Source organism: Penaeus vannamei, chromosome 15 (genome assembly GCF_042767895.1).
Source record: "Penaeus vannamei isolate JL-2024 chromosome 15, ASM4276789v1, whole genome shotgun sequence".
NCBI classification, from domain to species: domain Eukaryota; kingdom Metazoa; phylum Arthropoda; class Malacostraca; order Decapoda; family Penaeidae; genus Penaeus; species Penaeus vannamei.
Genome location: NC_091563.1, coordinates 19953324 through 19970271, shown reverse-complemented (window position 1 = coordinate 19970271; position 16948 = coordinate 19953324). Strand labels below are relative to the sequence as shown.

Sequence of the window (16948 nt, the reverse complement as noted above, 5' to 3'; positions counted from 1 at the left end):
TATTGTAAAATATTGATACATAAGACATATACAAAGATGGGACAGCAACCATCCAGCTCCACACGGAAACCGATAAAATACTAATTTAAAAAGGCATTAAACAGGGCGACACCATCTCAGTAAAACTGCTTACAGCCTGCCTCGAATAAATATTTGAGAAACAAGAATGGGAAGGAAAGGGGATCAAAATAGGAGACTAATACTTAAAGAATCTAAAATTCGCAGACTATATTGTTCTCTTCAGTGAATCAGCAAATGAAATGCAGCAATTAATAAATGATCTGAATAGAGAAAGTCTAGAAGTCGGACTTACGATGAACAAGAAAAAGACTAAGGTCATGTTCAACAGTAGAGTTCAATTCAAACAGATACACGGCGAAGCGCTAAAGGTAGTAGACAAGTATATATATCTTAGGCAACTCTTACAGACAAAAACATCAAGCGAAGAGGAAATAAAGCAACGCATCAGTCTAGGCTGGAGCACCTCTGGCAGACACCGTAACATACTAAGAGGTTCCTTGCCAGTATGCTTAAAAAGAAGTCTTTAACCAATGCGTCCTCCCAGTTATGACCTATGGATCAGAAACATGGACAACAACCAAATTACTGGAGAGGAAACTAATATGTGCCCAGAGAGGGATGAAAAGGTCGATACTGGAAATTAGCTTAAGAGATAGGATGAGGGCGACATGGATCAGGGAACAGAGAAAAGTGGAAGATATACTCGGGTGCATCAAAAACAAGAAATGTCAATGGGTAGGGTATATGTCGGAGACAAGACGACAGATGGACAAAGAAAGTAACAGACTTTACTAAATATAACATAAAGAGGCCAAGGGCCAGACCAAGGACAAGATGGCGTGACGAAATAACGAAATTTTAAGGCCAAGACTGGAAACAAAAAACGCAACACAGGAAAAGCTAGAAAAGATTGGGAGAGGCCTACGTCCTGCAGTGGATTGACTCAGGCTGATGATATATATATATATATATATATATATATATATATATATATATATATATATATATATATATATATATATATATACACATGCATGTATTTTTGTTTTTCATATATTATTATTAATATTAGTATGAACATTATTAGAATAACGTCAATTATTGCTATTATTACCATAATTATCAAAATTATCATTGTAATAATTTTATTTTTATTATCATTATTATTGTTAATATTAATGGAATAATGACCAAAATTATCATAATTATGGGATTTTTTTTTTTTTTACTATTCTCTAAAAAAGCTGTAATTCGCTAGATTTTGACGTTTTTTCAACGTTTGAGACTAATAACTTTTAGGCATTTTTTCATTATAAATGGGCTTGATAATTATCATTATTATCATTTTTATCATTATTGTCAGTATTATTATGATTATCATGATTAATGTAATTTTCGTCATAATTGTCATCATTATTGCAATTATAACAATTATTATCTTAATCATAAATGTTATTTTCATCATTATAACTATCTTTATAATGATAATAACAATTAAGATCATTATAGCAACAATAACAACAATAATAAGCAAAATAATAACAATAATAACATCATTATTTCTATTAGTAGTAGTAGTAGTAAAATTATTAGAATAATGTTAATTGTTGCTATTATTGCAATAATTATCAAAATTATCATTATAATTATCATATTATTTCTATTATCATTATTATTCTCATTACTATCATAATTAATGTCAATATTAATGGAATCATCATCAAAATTATCATAATGAAGGGAATTATTGCCAAAATAATCAAAAACACTATTTAGAATCGGAAAAGTTATTTTTTTTTTTTACTATTCTCTCAAAAGGCTGTAATTCGCTGGATTTTGACGTTTTTTCGTCTTGGGATTTTATTATTTTTAGCCATTTTTTCATTACAAATGGGCTTGATAATCATTATTATTATCATTTTTATCAGTTTTGTCATTATGATTAATATAATTTTGGTCCTAATTATCATCAATATTGCAGTTGTAATGGTTATTATCTTAATTATAAATGTCATTTTCATCATTATAACTATTTTTATAATGATAATAACAATAAAGGTAATTCTAGGAACATAATAATAATAAGCAAAATATCAACAATAGTAGAAAAATGATAACAACAATATTATTTCTATTATTATTATTACTATGACAATTATTAGAATAACGTCAATTATTGCTATTATTGCAATAGTTATCAAAATTATCATTATAATTTTCATTTTATTTTTAATATCATTATTATTGTCATCCTTATCATTATTTCATCATTAATGTCAATATTAATGGAATTATCATCAAAATTATCATAATGAAAGGAATTATTGCTAATGCTAATTGCTAAAAGAATCGGAAAAAGTTTTTTTTTTTTTTTTTTTTTTTTTTTTTTTTTTTTTTTTTTACTATTCTCGAGGCTGTAATTATATGGATTTTGACGTTTTTTCGACTTTTGGGATTTTATTACTTTTAGTTTTTTTCATTATAAATGGGCTTTATAATTATTATTATCATAATTCTTATCTTAATTGTCATTATTATGATTATGATGATTAATGTAATTTTCGTCATAATTGTCATTGTTATTGCAGTTGTAATAATTATCATCTTAATTTTAGATGTCATTTTCATCATTATAGCTATTTTTATAATGATATTAATAATAATGATAATTGTAGGAACAATGACAATAATAAGCAAAATAATAGCAATGATAGAAAAAATAATAACAATTATTATTATTTCTGTTATTAGTTTTAGTATGAAAATTATCAGAATAACGACAATTATTGTTATTGTTGTAAAAATTTAAACAAATTATCATTAATTTTTTTTATTATTATCATTATTATTGTCATTAGAATCATTATTATCCTCATTATTGCCAATATTAATGGAATTATCATCAAAGTTATCATATTTAAGGGAATTATTGCTAAAATCATTAAAAATACCGTTTAGAATTGAAAAAAAAAATTTTTTTACTATTCTCTCAAAAGGCTGTAATTCGCTAGCTTTTGACGTTTTTTTCCCGAAAATTGTGATCTTATTACTTTTAGCCATTTTTTCATTATAAATGGACTTGATAAAGAATATTATTATCATTTTTATCATTATTGTCATCGATGTATGATGATTGATGTAATTTTCGTCATAATTTTCATCATTATTGCAGTTATGATAATTATTATCTTAATTATGAATGTTATTTTCATCATTATATCATAATATAATAATAACAATAACAATAATAATAAGCAAAATAAAAACAAAAATAGAAAAAATAGTAACAATAATAATATTATTCTTATTATTTCTATTATTAGTAATAGTAAGAAAATTATTAGAATAACGTCAATTATTGCTATTATTGCAATAATTATAAAAATCATTATTATAATTATCCTTTTTTTATGATTATTGCCATTACTATCATTATTATCACCATAATTGTCAATATTAATGGAATTATCAACAAAATTATCATAATTAATTTTTTTTACTATTCTCGAAAAAGATTGTAATTCGCAAGATTTTGACGTTTTTCGACTTGTGGGATTTTTTAATTTTTTGCCATTTTTTCATTATGAATAGGCTTGATAATTATTATAATCATTTTTATCATTATTGTCATTATTATTATGATTATAATAATTATAGTAATTTTCGTCATAATTATCATTATTATCATCGTTATTGCAGTTATAATAATAATTATCCTAATTATAAATATTATTTTCATCATTATACCTATTTTCATAATGTTAATAACAATAATTATAATTATAGCAACAATGACAACAATAATAAGAAAAATAAAAACAATAATAAGAAAAATAACAACAATAATAGAAAAAATAATAACAATAATAATAATATTATTATTATTTCTATTGATATCATTAGTATGAAAATTATTAGAATAACGTCAATCATTGCTATTATTGCAATAATTACCAAAATTATCATTATAATTATCATTATATTTTTATTACAGCTATTATCATTGTTATCATCATTATTGTCAATATTAATTGAATTACCATGAAAATTATCATAATTAAGGGAATTGTTACTAAGATCATCAAAAAAAAAAAGGTTTTCTTTACTATTCTCTCAATAGAGAGTAATTCGCTAGATTTTAACGTTTTTTCTACTCATGGGCTTTCGTTACTTTTCGCCATATTTTCACTTTAAATGGTCTTGATAATCATTATCATTATTGCCATTACGATCATGATTATAATAATTATTGTAATTTTCGTCATAATTCTAATTATTATCATCATTATTGTAGTTGCAGAGAGAGAGAGAGAGAGAGAGAGAGAGAGAGAGAGAGAGAGAGAGAGAGAGAGAGAGAGAGAGAGAGAGAGAGAGAGAGAGAGAGAGAGAGAAGAGAGGAGAGAGGAGAAGAGAGGGAGGGAGAGGAGAGAGAGAGAGAGAGAGAGAGAGAGAGAGAGAGAGAGAGAGAGAGAGAGAGAGAGAGAGAGAGAGAGAGAAAGAGAGAGAGAGAGAAAGAGAGAGAGAGAGAGAGAGAGATTATTAGATAGCTGAATAAACAGACAGATAGATACACATTGAAACACACACACATATAAGCACACGTACACACACACACATATGTATTTGTAATTAATCTTTAATTACGTTAGTGGGATCGAACTAGCTTAGGATCGAGGTTGCAATAGCGCCTTCTATTGACGTTATAATAATGCAAACAAAACTGTTTTTCAAACTTTATTTTTCTCATTAAAGAGTATCTTTTGAGGATGGCAACATCCAAAATATTGATTCATTTACTGTCATGTAAACAAGGAGATCTAAGACTAAACCTAATGATTAACGTCGAACCCCAGGTGACATCACGCGTGACGTCATGCGCGATTCGGACCCGTTTATTAGTTGAGTTGAGTTCAGTTAGATTTTCAAAGTATGGCTTCACCCGGACCATTACTCATGTGCGGCCCGACCTCAGGTAGCTATTTCTCGCTGTCTCAATTGATTTGTTTTCATTATGTAGCTTAGTGACGAGACCTCGGGTGCTTCGAAGAGGAGACGCGTACATACCAGGGGCGCACATTATTATCATTATTTTTTATTTGTTATTATTATTATTAGCTTTTTTTTTTTTTGTACGGAGGAGCGTAAAAATAGTCTGATATTTTTTTAGACCGACAATGAATAGACAGATATTTTTGGACCGACCAATGGCATAAGAAATTTAGGTGATGTTTATAACCTTAAGTACCGAAAGAGCTAGTATTCAACAGAACAAATATTTTTATTTTGAACTAAAAAACAAAAACAATACGCAGCATCGGACCTTTAATTCTTAAAGGGAATATACTGCGTTTACGCCCGTCGACACAGCACATCACACGCTGACTTTTTAATCGATTTTTTTTTCGATTTTTTTCACCTAGATTAATAATTTTTTCTCTATAAGTACCGAAATATTCCAAATTTTCGTTCAAAATGAGGATTGGCCACTAATCAGAACATCGGCGAATCGACATGGACAAACTTTTCTCTCGCTGTAAATTATTTTGGACTGTTGGATGTTGAAGTGTCTCACCCCCTGCCACAGACACCCTAACGTGCACCCATACTCCCTGTAGAACAACTTTGTAGTAGCAGTGGTATCGGTCTTACCTGGTAATCTTGCTGACCCGCATTCAGTTCCCAAGGAATGGTAACTTCGGCCATTCCTTGCACGCAGGGCATAATTCAGAAGCAAAATGAAACAGACGGTTTGTCATACCAAGAAATGCCATAGTAACAAATTGAATATCTTAATCATTTACCTGGCCGACGCTTCGACAACGGGGTTTAATAATAATGACCACTTATGGAATTTATGATAAAAATGCATCCCTTGGACGTAAGTTAACCTATATGAAATGAAATATAAAAACAGCAAACGATAAAAAAGAAAGACAAAAACCGAAAGATAAAAAGTGAAATGAAAGCAATTAAAGAAAATGTTGAAGTGCAAATAGAAACAATAAAAGAATTATATGACAATGTCACAACTACCTGGAAAATTTAAGAATGAATAAAAGTCAATCTATAACGAATCTCCAAAGTTAGAATAGTAATCCCTGTCTTTGTCGTTTTCTTTGAAGCGTATCCGAAACTCCAACCCTTTAGCGGTAACTATCATCGTGATAAGAAAATAAAATATAGAAAACATTTCGCCGCGACAGGAGGTTGCGTGTCCCCCGACAATGGATCAGTAGACGAGTTGATGCCGACAGTCGAGGGTGGCTGTCTGATGGCGGTGCTGACTACAGCATATGCATGTGCGCATGATCAAAGCCTTGCCCGATTATTCATAATTTCTTGCTCCACTAAACATTCTAATGTTGTATTGTCTATCCCCTTCCACAAGAGCTATGCATTGTTGTAACACTATCGTCCTTCACCGTCGATTGTCAAATGCTAAACATGTGCGTTATAGCCATAGTTAGACCACTGAACATGACAAGCAAAATTACGGCGGGAAGGCAAAAGGCAACACCTCGCCCCTTGGAGCAGCCGCACTCTACAAAAAAGGAGTCAAAACATCTTAGATATCTACCAGAAATACTAACCTCCCTATTTACCATACTTTTGCAAGGCCCATCTCTTGGACTCCTACAATGTGTGTGTGTGTGTGTGTGTGTGTGTTTGTGTGTGTGTGTGTGAGTGTGTGTGTGTGTGTGTGTGTGTGTGTGTGTGTGTGTGTGTGTGTGTGTGTGTGTGTGTGTGTGTGTGTGTGTGTGTGTGTGTCTGTGTGTGTGTGTGTGTGTGTCTGGGTGTACGTGAATTTCCCCTGTATAAGTTATCGCAGTTACATCTGCCCTTGTTGGCGATCCGCCCGTGGACCCTTATATCCCTTATGCTATAAAGACATATCGCGTATCTGTGTGCATGATACAAATATGATTCCATGGTGCATTACAGAATCTAATTAGTTATCAGGACCTATATCATCGCTGTAGCCGAAGTCCGTCTGAAACACGATATATTTGTTCATCATAGTTGCGACTAGGCGTGTCCATGGAACCTTCACCTCAGTATGCACGGCAAAGTAGTTGAAAGTAGCACCGAATGGGCATCATGGCGGTGCTTCCCGTGATCTTGTTCTTATATTTGTGGCGTTACCATTCGTGTCTACAGATTATGTTTTGTATCGACGACTGCAACTTTTTGTCTTTTACAAGAATATCGTCTTAAATTTGCCCTAGCTAAGTGTGTCCATACAGTACTTTAGTGTGGGCGAAGCCATTAGGCCATTAGAGCGAATTTCTTAATACAATATTGGTTAATGGACACGATACATTTGAGTAATAAGTTCAGGCATTCACATGCTGCATAATGGCCTACTTATATTTTCCACTTACAGATAATCTTCTAACCGTAGGAGATTCATATTAGTTGCCATTTTAGTTTCCCTATTTTGAAATCTAGCTCGAGAAAGTGCATGGTTGCGCCCCTGGTGAGCATAGTGATCAAAGACTATATACGAAAGACCGGAATGTCGAGCAAAATCCTGTGAGTTATGCGGCGCCGGCGCAATAGATGGCGTTAGTGAGCACCTCGTGATGTTATCTCATACCGTCTGTTTGTATAAAAGCGCGAAAATTGGAATGACAGTTCCGACAATGCCAGGAAAGTCTTATCCTTGTTCTGCTTGTAAAAAGCAAAATGAAGAGAATAAATGACTTACATTTCATATTTTTCCAAGGAAAAAGAAAGATTTATAATATTTATGTTTGTTTAGATATAATCTAAGATATGTGATGTTCAGATTGACATAAGCAAGATATAATTTGGATCATAAGAAATTATTTTGATTCATGATGCCCGTCTAAAAATAGTAGAGGCCAAAAATCTGCTTAATATTGTAGTGTAAGCCTTAATCTATAATTTGACGTAAGCTGACGATAGATATGGCATCAATAGAGTGAAAAAATGTGTAAGGTTGATTTTGAGATAGATTATAGGGCGTCTTCTGCCATAAAAGTTAATCCAGTATTAAAGTTTAATCCGGATCTCTAGTGCGCATGCGTATCGGTAGCGTCCAGGATAAACTTTTAATGCATCTCTGGACCAGGCTTTAATTCATAATCCTCTGGGACAATGAGTCTTCTGTGCAGACATATGTGAAAATAACGGTTTTTTGCGGGGGTCATCGCCCTCCATGTGGGAACCCCCATAAATTTGATATCAAAAGATGCGGGATACTGAAATACATCAGATATCCAAAAATCAAGAAAATCCAAAAGACCATTTATTTTTTAGAAATACTTACCAATATGACCCCCACCCCCTTAATTAGCCCCGCCCATTTAGGGATGGTCCCCTTAATATTAAGCTCATTTTTAAATCCTGCACATGCGCAGATGGGACAAGTTAATCTCACCAATCATGTACTGTTACATAAATACTAAATATTTATTATGAAAATGAAATTGTATATATTTACACAACTAATCAAATATTCTGATAAAGGAAATAACTTATGATGGTGAATATTAAAAAAAAAATCCCACAAGGAATCTTTGAAGTTCAGAGGCTGCGGGCATAGAACTCGTATTTTCAGGTTAGTGGAACAAATAAATATAAGGTCAAGTTGACATTTTAAATCAAATATGAACCCGTGTTTTAAAGAAGAATTATGTGCTGAGTTTTTCTCAACTACATTACTACAGAATTAGGAAGTATACTTTCTATGGATCTCCTGAAGAAAACATGTTTCCCTCGTTAATGGTTGGTTAATGTCATTTTTGTACTTAAGTGTCATTGTAAAAATATAGGTTCTATAATTGTTAGAGCAGTTTCGTTACCTATTTTACTACTATAAATATAAGATGATCATGAAAAATAGAATATTTCATAAATAATCATGTTTCCCTCATAAGTAGAAGGGTGCCTCGTAATTATCATATGAAAATCAAACTGCATCTTGACTGACTACAATTTTCTATAGCAATCACCTTTTCTCCAATATATATATATAAAATGAATATCAGTTCTCAGAAAAATATTCTAACAATGCAGTGTCTGAATGCAAATTGCAAGGTTCATTTATCCAAGTACATTTTATACCGGACTGCAAATCTTCAGGTAATATCCTTAATACTCTCTTCTATATCATATATGTAGGGACATGAAGGGTGAGTGTTGAATAGATATCTTTTGCTTGATTTTGTTGCTTATTTACAGGTATGAGTGCACGACTTGCTCCAAACGCTACCCTGCACAACATGCAACAGTTTTGTGTGAAGAGCAATATCGCACAGAAATATTTCAAAGTACCATAGATTTTTTTCAGCAATAAAAAGACAAGACCTACGTCAGCTCCCTCCCTTTAGATTTTATAAAACCTATTCCTACACGCCCAGAAATCCGAGACCAGGACCTTCACATCAGCAACAGAGGGCAGAACCATCACTATATCGCAGACCAGGAACATCACAAGAATTGATAGAAATTTAAAGAGACAGTCCATTAACACACGATTTCGAACAAATCATATTTGAAACAGATAATCCTGAAGTAATGTGCACAGAAAATCTTCTTACTTTAATATGATGCTAGTCTTAGTTTTCAGTTTTGAGAACATTATGAGGCATAAAGAGTTGATTAATAATATGAATATTTTTTTAATGCCTTGTCTTCAATCATGTAGGTACGCCTGGGATGAAGAGAAGGGAAAGGTGGTCTTCAGCAGCAACTGAGAAGTTTACATTATTATTTACAGAACACTTTAAACAATCAGGGGGCAAAGCAGTGCAGAGATTTAAAAAATGACAGAAGATGATTAACATTATGAAAACATTAGTATGAGTCTCAATTTCATGAAATACACATATAAAATAACATACATTTTGAAACTTAAGGGATGTCTGAAATAGGTCTTTAAATATGATTACCACAAACATGCCATTGCAAAAAGAAAGAAAGTGAAAAGACATGAAATCAACCAAAAGAACGATTTCACGCGCGACATTTCTCTTTTCTCCGACGTTTACATGATAACGGTTGTGACTGAACAATGACAGTTTTTACTGAACATTATTGTCGCGCCGTCTGGCAGCGGAGAGTGTCGTCTTCGGTACGGACACGGTGGATTAGGATTAAACCAAATACGGTATTAAGAGTTAAGGACGCTACAGAAGACGCCCATAGTTATCACCCAAATCAGCATATGCACTGATTGAACAATGATTATTACTTGGTAGATCTGAATAGTAGCAACAAACGGAAATATAGAAAAAGTAAAATAAGTTCAAATGTTAACAGGACAACGACGGGTGGCCTGTTTCTAGCTCCTAGCCAGAGTTTAAAAGGTATAGCAAATACATTCAAGAGCAGCTCCTAGAAAAGGGGGTTAGGGGACAGTCCCTTAATCAAACATAAAAACTTTTTAATGATGAAATTAATCTCAAAATCATGCGGTGGGAATTGAAATAGAAATGTATATTTCGGCCATTTATTTGTAAAGGTTTTATCATTCTAATAAAGATATTGTAATAATTTTCTTTAATTTATCATACTTAATTTCTATGTATTGATGCATGTTTGGCAATATAATCATATACATTATATGTCACTGTAATGTTATGTGACTGTAGGCCTATAGGTTGATTGTGCCACGTGGTTTAATGTGTCCTGCATATGACATGTTGTATATGCCGTATGTGTGCCGTGTATGTATGAACTACCAATTTGCAGTTGTTAACCAGCCCTAAATTGCCGAATGGGTAGTTTCGGGCTGGGTGGAGCGAGCAATTACCGGCGAGAGTCAGTCGTTTGGTCGCTCTTGGCTGTGCGAACGTAATTCAGTTCAGTTCAGTTAGATTTGCGAAGTCATGCTTCGCCCGGGCCTTTTCTCTCGAGTGGCCCGACCTGTGTTAACTATTTCTAGTAGTTAACACAGACCGGGCCTGTAATTCCGTTGCGTCGCCTGTTTATAGACCCGGCCCCCCATTCTGATAGCCAAGGTGGCAGCATGCGCGTTCCCGATTTTTCGGGAAAAGGGGGTTAATTTTCACTCTTGTTTCGGAAAATAAATCCCCGAAAACGGTAAAATGGAGTGTTTTTACCGCCATTTTCCTTTCCAAAACTGAAAATAGGGATATATTTTCAGGTGTTTCCCTTCTCTGGATCCCTTCTTTCCCCGAAAGATTTTCAAAAGCCAGCTTTTTAACAACCCAGTTAAGCCCGGTTTATCAACGTTCTGCGCCGTGCTTTTCGTGTCCTTTCTGAAGCGGAAAAGATAATGGTGTCCGTCAGGATGTTGGTAATAGTGTCATTTCCCTTTCCATCATGTACCATGTAGTCGAGCAACTCACTCAAGGCACTCCACTCCGGATCAAATCCCCACTCTCTGCTCGGGTCTCAGTCGTCTCGGCTAAGAACAAAATGGCTCCCGATTCACGAGGTGTGCAGCGCGAACGCCCGGGCCACCATCTTCACATTTCAGTCATTGTGACTAGCACAGGGATGGGTACTTGTAAGATTTGCAAGTACAAATTTAACCATTTTACAAGTGGCAGATTTTAACTGCCAATATTTAGAAAATTTGTACTCACAAAGCCCAACAGGATATCCAACCCTGCTAGCAGTCCCCATGCCCAATGAATTGGCCCGGTGGCATGTATCAACTAACCCTTCCTTTAGGGGTAAATTATTAGGGGGTAAGGATCCAGTCCTTCCTTCAAATAGGGGGTCAATTTCCTCAGTAAAGCCCGCGAATAGGGGGTACAAAAAATGGCCGTTTCCTTTCATTACGGGGCGATTTCAAAAGTTGGGAACAAGCACATGAGTGGGGGGGCCGGGTTTATAGACCATTCTTCTCATTAAAGAATCAAGCTGACAGGAGCTTTTATTTACACCACAGACACATATATATGAAGGAATTATAAGAAGAAAATAAATGCTACTACAAGGTCATGATACGATATGAAATGTATATATATATATATATATATATATATATATATATATATATATATATATATATATATGTATATATATATGTATATATATAGATGTGTATATATATATATATATATATATATATATATATATGTATATATATGTATATATATGTATTTATATGTATATGTATATATATAAATATATATATATAGATATGTATATATATATATATAGGTATGTATATATATATATAAATATATATATATAAATATATATATATATATGCATATATATACATATATATATATATATATATATATATATATATATATATATATATATAATTTATTAGTAAATAAGCTATTCACAACCCCCTCTGAATAAATCTGAACTGACCAAGAACATGAGCCCGAGTGAGGACACTCCCTGCACACCCCCACTGAACGATGTTTAGTTGGACGTCGAGTCAACAGATGGCGCTGGTAGACGACCGGGGAGCTCACATTTTTTTGAATGCATTAGATACCATGTTTCCTGTCTTTGGTATATAGCTGGTAGTCATCAACTAACTGCGGGATACGAGGGACACAAATTTACTTGAATTTAAAAAAATGTCGTACATGCTTCAACATCTCCACAATGGATGGCAGGTTGACCAAGCTATTCTCAGTGAAGAAGACAGAGTTGTGGTGAGTAATTTAATAGGTAAACCCGCTCTGTTTGAGGTAGTGAAAAGTGATTACCGAATAAAAACACGGACAGATGGGGACTTGTCAACTAGCAAGTATGAATATATTAATCTCAGTGTTTGAATTCAAGGGTCCATTAACTGTATATATATATATCTATCAACATTTTCCAAGCCGAGAAAATGTTGAAATAGATGACAAACATGACTTAGAGACAAGATTCATTATTCTAATGGGGGGACTGGAAGAAATCGAGGCAATTGTTTACAAGTGCTTGATTGCTACAAAACATGCTCATTATCGAATTTTGCACTGACCTACAAAGTTTTGATAATTCTGTACAGTACGAACACACTCGCCAGAGATCAAGTCCCCAACTCCATGTTGCAACATTATTAACATTAATCCTCCCCTTGGGCTTAGCCCTCAACACCCACCAGGAAATATTGTCTTCACCTCAATATTTATGGGGGTAATTGGTAATTTTCTATATTACGTCCGTATAACCGATATCGACGATTTGAGTATTGTTGGATTCCTCTCACTCTCCACATTGCAAATATATAGTTCTTATTGCGCGGAAACCTCCCGTTAGCGACAAACTTGGCCCCGATAGCAGGGGAGGGCATGAAAGGTTCCAGGGAAAATGCGGGGTTAAATAGCACTAATAATATAACGCACTGTGAAAATAACTATGGTTATTCACATAACTTTCCATTGCAGGGGGCTGTGCCCCCTGCGACCCCCCTGGGAGCGGGGCTGCAGCCCCCCAACCCCCGCCGAGGAAACATAACCTCCACCACGTATTCCCGGCAGGCAAGAGCGTTACACAATCATCGTCAATGTCGGAGCGGCGGGCGTAATATTTCAATTACCTTGTAACATTCCCACTGAATCAGCATATTAACCTTGGCATAGTCAGCACTGTATATAGAGATGATAGTAGTATAATCAGGATGAATAGGTTGGCCCGCCCTCGTCGGCGGGTTTTGGGCCTTTTTCGATGTTACACCGATGGCCTCAAGGTCGAGTTTCCCGTCCTCTGGAATAACGACATCCGTATTCCTAACCGAAATAACCGTCGCGTTCAAAAGTCAGTATAGCCGCCGCGATGGCCGAGTGTGGAGGGTGCTCGTATTCGGAGACGGTTTTTCTGCGCAAAATTGCAACTAGCCAGGAAAAAATGCTAGAGATGTGCTTCCCCACGGCCTTTTCTGTCGGAAGAAAGCCTGCGGCAGGTGCGGGCAGCCAGCACGCCTGGACCTTCTTCACATTCTGCGGCAAAGGAGCACCCTCCCTACCAATTAGCGGCATTAATCAATCAGGTTAGTACCTTAAAAATCCTAGGTTATTGTAGGTTATCGGCTCCGCATCTAGTTCGTGTGCGCTCTATCCTGCCGTGAATACGTGGTGGAGGTTTTGTTTCCTTGGCGAGGGTTGGGGGCGGCAGCCCCCCAGGGGGGGTCGCAGGGAGCACAGCCCCCTGCAATGGAAAGTCATGTGAGTAATCATGATTATTTTCACTGTGAGGTTATATTATTAGGGTAATTTCATATATTACGTCCGCCGCTCCGACATCGTCGCCACCGATATCGGGGCCAAGTTTATCGCTAACAAGGGGTTTCCGCGCAATAAAACCTACATATTTGCATTGTATAAAGTGAGAGGAATCCAACGATACCCAAATCGTCGATATCGGTTATGCGGACGTAATATAGAAAATTACCGGGTAATTTTCTATATTACGTCCGCATAAATGATATCGACAATTTTGGTATCGTTGGATTCCTCTCACTCTCCACATTGCAAATATATAATTTTATTGCATGGAAACCTGTTAGCGACAAACTTGTCCCCGATAGCAGGGGAGGGCATGAAAGGTTCCAGGGAAAATGCGGGATTAAATAGCACTAATAATATGACACACAGTGAAAATAACCATGATTATTCACATAACTTTCCATTGCAGGGGGCTGCGCCCCCTGCGACCCCCCTGGGAGGGGAGCTGCCACCCCCCAACCCCCGCCGAGGAAACATAACCTCCACCACGTATTCCCGGCAAGCAATAGTGTTACACAATCGTCGTCGATGTCGGAGCAGCGGGCGTAATATTACAATTACCTCGTAAGATTCCCACTGAATTAGCATATTAACCTTGGCATAGTCAGCACTGTATATAGAGATGATTGTAGTATAATCAGGATGAATAGGTTGGCCCGCCCTCGTCGGCGGGTTTTGCGGCTCTTTCGATATTACACCGATGGCCTCAAGGTCGAGTTTCCCGTCCACTAGAATAATGAAATCCGTATTCCTAACCGAAATAACCGTCGCGTTCAGAAGTTAGTCATAGCTGCCGCGATGACCGAGTGTGGAGGGTGCTCATATTCGGAGACGGTTTTTCTGCGCAAAATTGCAACTAGCCAGGAAAAAATGCTAGAGATGTGCTTCCCCACGGCCTCCTCTGTCGGGAGAAAGCCTGCGGCAGGTGCGGGCAGCCAGCACGCCTGGACCTCCTTCACATTCTGTGGCAAAGGAGCACCCTCCCTACCAATTAGCGGCATTAATCAATCAGGTTAGTACCTTAAAAATCTTAGGTTATTGTAGGTTATCGGCTCCGCATCTAGTTTGTGTGCGCTCTATCCTGCCGTGAATACATGGTGGAGGTTTTGTTTCCTCGGCGGGGGTTGGGGGGCGAAAACCCCCCCAGGGGGGTCGCAGGGGGCACAGCCCCCTGCAATGGAAAGTCATTTGAATAATCATGATTATTTTCACTGTGAGGTTATATTATTAGGATAATTTTATAAATTACGTCCGCCGCTCCGACATTGTCGCCCCCAACATCGGGGCCAAGTTTATCGCTAACAAGAGGTTTCCGCGCAATAAAACCTACACATTTGCATTGTATAAAGTGAGAGGAATCCAACGATACCCAAATCGTCGATATCGGTTATGCGGACGTAATATAGAAAATTACCTTTATGGGAAGATAGAGTGACACTTGCCGCTATCTCTTTTCTTTATTTATGGTGTTATCATTCATGTTTGCAAATTATTTATTATTTTGACGGCTAAAAGTTTTTGTCCTCTACAAGAATATCATCTTCAATTTCCCCTACCTTAGTGCATCCACAGAGTAAAGATTAACCAAATTTTTGGAAAAAAAAAATATTTTGGTAATTGTTACAGAGAGCGATGCACCCTCCCAAAGTAAAAGAAAAAAAATTGTTTTACTGCATGAAATCCTATGATTTCATCAATTTTCGGCGTTGTTTCTTCTGCGAATGAATCGTTCAGGAGATTGAGTACCATTTCTCCATCGCCAAACTTGATTTAATAATTCTGTTAGCAGTAGAGAGCATGAAGTATATCAGGGAAATTATAGGGTAAAACAGGCTTAAATGAGAAGAGTAACGATAAAAAATGCGTAAAACTAGCACAAAAAATGCTTAAAATTGGACAATGAAACTACGGATGTAACAGCCATCTTTGAAATTCTGCGGACTGATGCGCCACAAATCAAAAAGAATAGGGGAACCCAACCCACCTTTCGGCAAAACTCTATGGGAATTCACATGTTCCAACCCCCCCAAAATAATGTATTGACTAATAAACCAACCTAATATATTAATATAATTTGCCATAACTGAGGGGAGGGTTGATGGGGGGGGGGGGCACACAAACAGGAGAAATAGTGGAATTAAAAAATAATAATAATCTGAACGAGAGTCTGGCACCACTGCAAGATGCGCTGTGCCGTTGATAGTGTTACTGAAATCCTGACCAAATTTTTAAAATTAACCAAACCTAACCCAGACCCCCTTCCCTGGGATACACCCATCCCTGGGGGTATTTTGCCATACTCAGTATTGTTAACATTCGAGACGGTTCCAGCCGTGCTTTGTTTTTTTCTCAGAGAGGCAACCTTTTAATTTCAAAACACAACCTGTGAGGTCCCTATAATTTTATTTACTTCGCCGACATGTACGAACACTAGTCAATAATTCTATTATACTTTTCTTAGTATATGTAGTGTGGCTGCATTTATTAGTATTGCCAAAATATTATGTGGTGTGTTGGTGGAATAGTCAATGTTGGGATATTCAATATTAGGCCATTTCAAAGGATCATCAAGCCAAATTTTGGCAGGTGGGAGGTATGGGCACTCTTTTAGCTGCACAACTTCCAGTTTTGCTTCATATCGCTTTTTCATTTCAGTTTTTGAAAAACAAAGTATTCATGCACCATTTTGTTCATGCTGATAGTGAGGTATCTGCGAGCAATGTGTTTTTATCAAGTGGAATGGTGACTCT

At 35.7% G+C, this 16948-nt stretch overlaps 1 protein-coding gene across 1 annotated transcript in view; it reads left to right on the top strand.

Moving 5' to 3' along the window:
- Window positions 1–5714, top strand: part of LOC138864131 (uncharacterized) — a 16971-nt gene extending 11257 nt beyond the window's left edge. Inside the window, exons 8-10 of the mRNA XM_070130178.1 lie at window positions 226–348; window positions 566–756; window positions 5637–5714. Coding sequence (XP_069986279.1) covers window positions 226–348; window positions 566–756; window positions 5637–5714 — 392 coding nt within the window. The remainder of the gene's footprint in view (window positions 1–225; window positions 349–565; window positions 757–5636) is intronic.
- Window positions 5715–16948: the final 11234 nt, after the last annotated feature.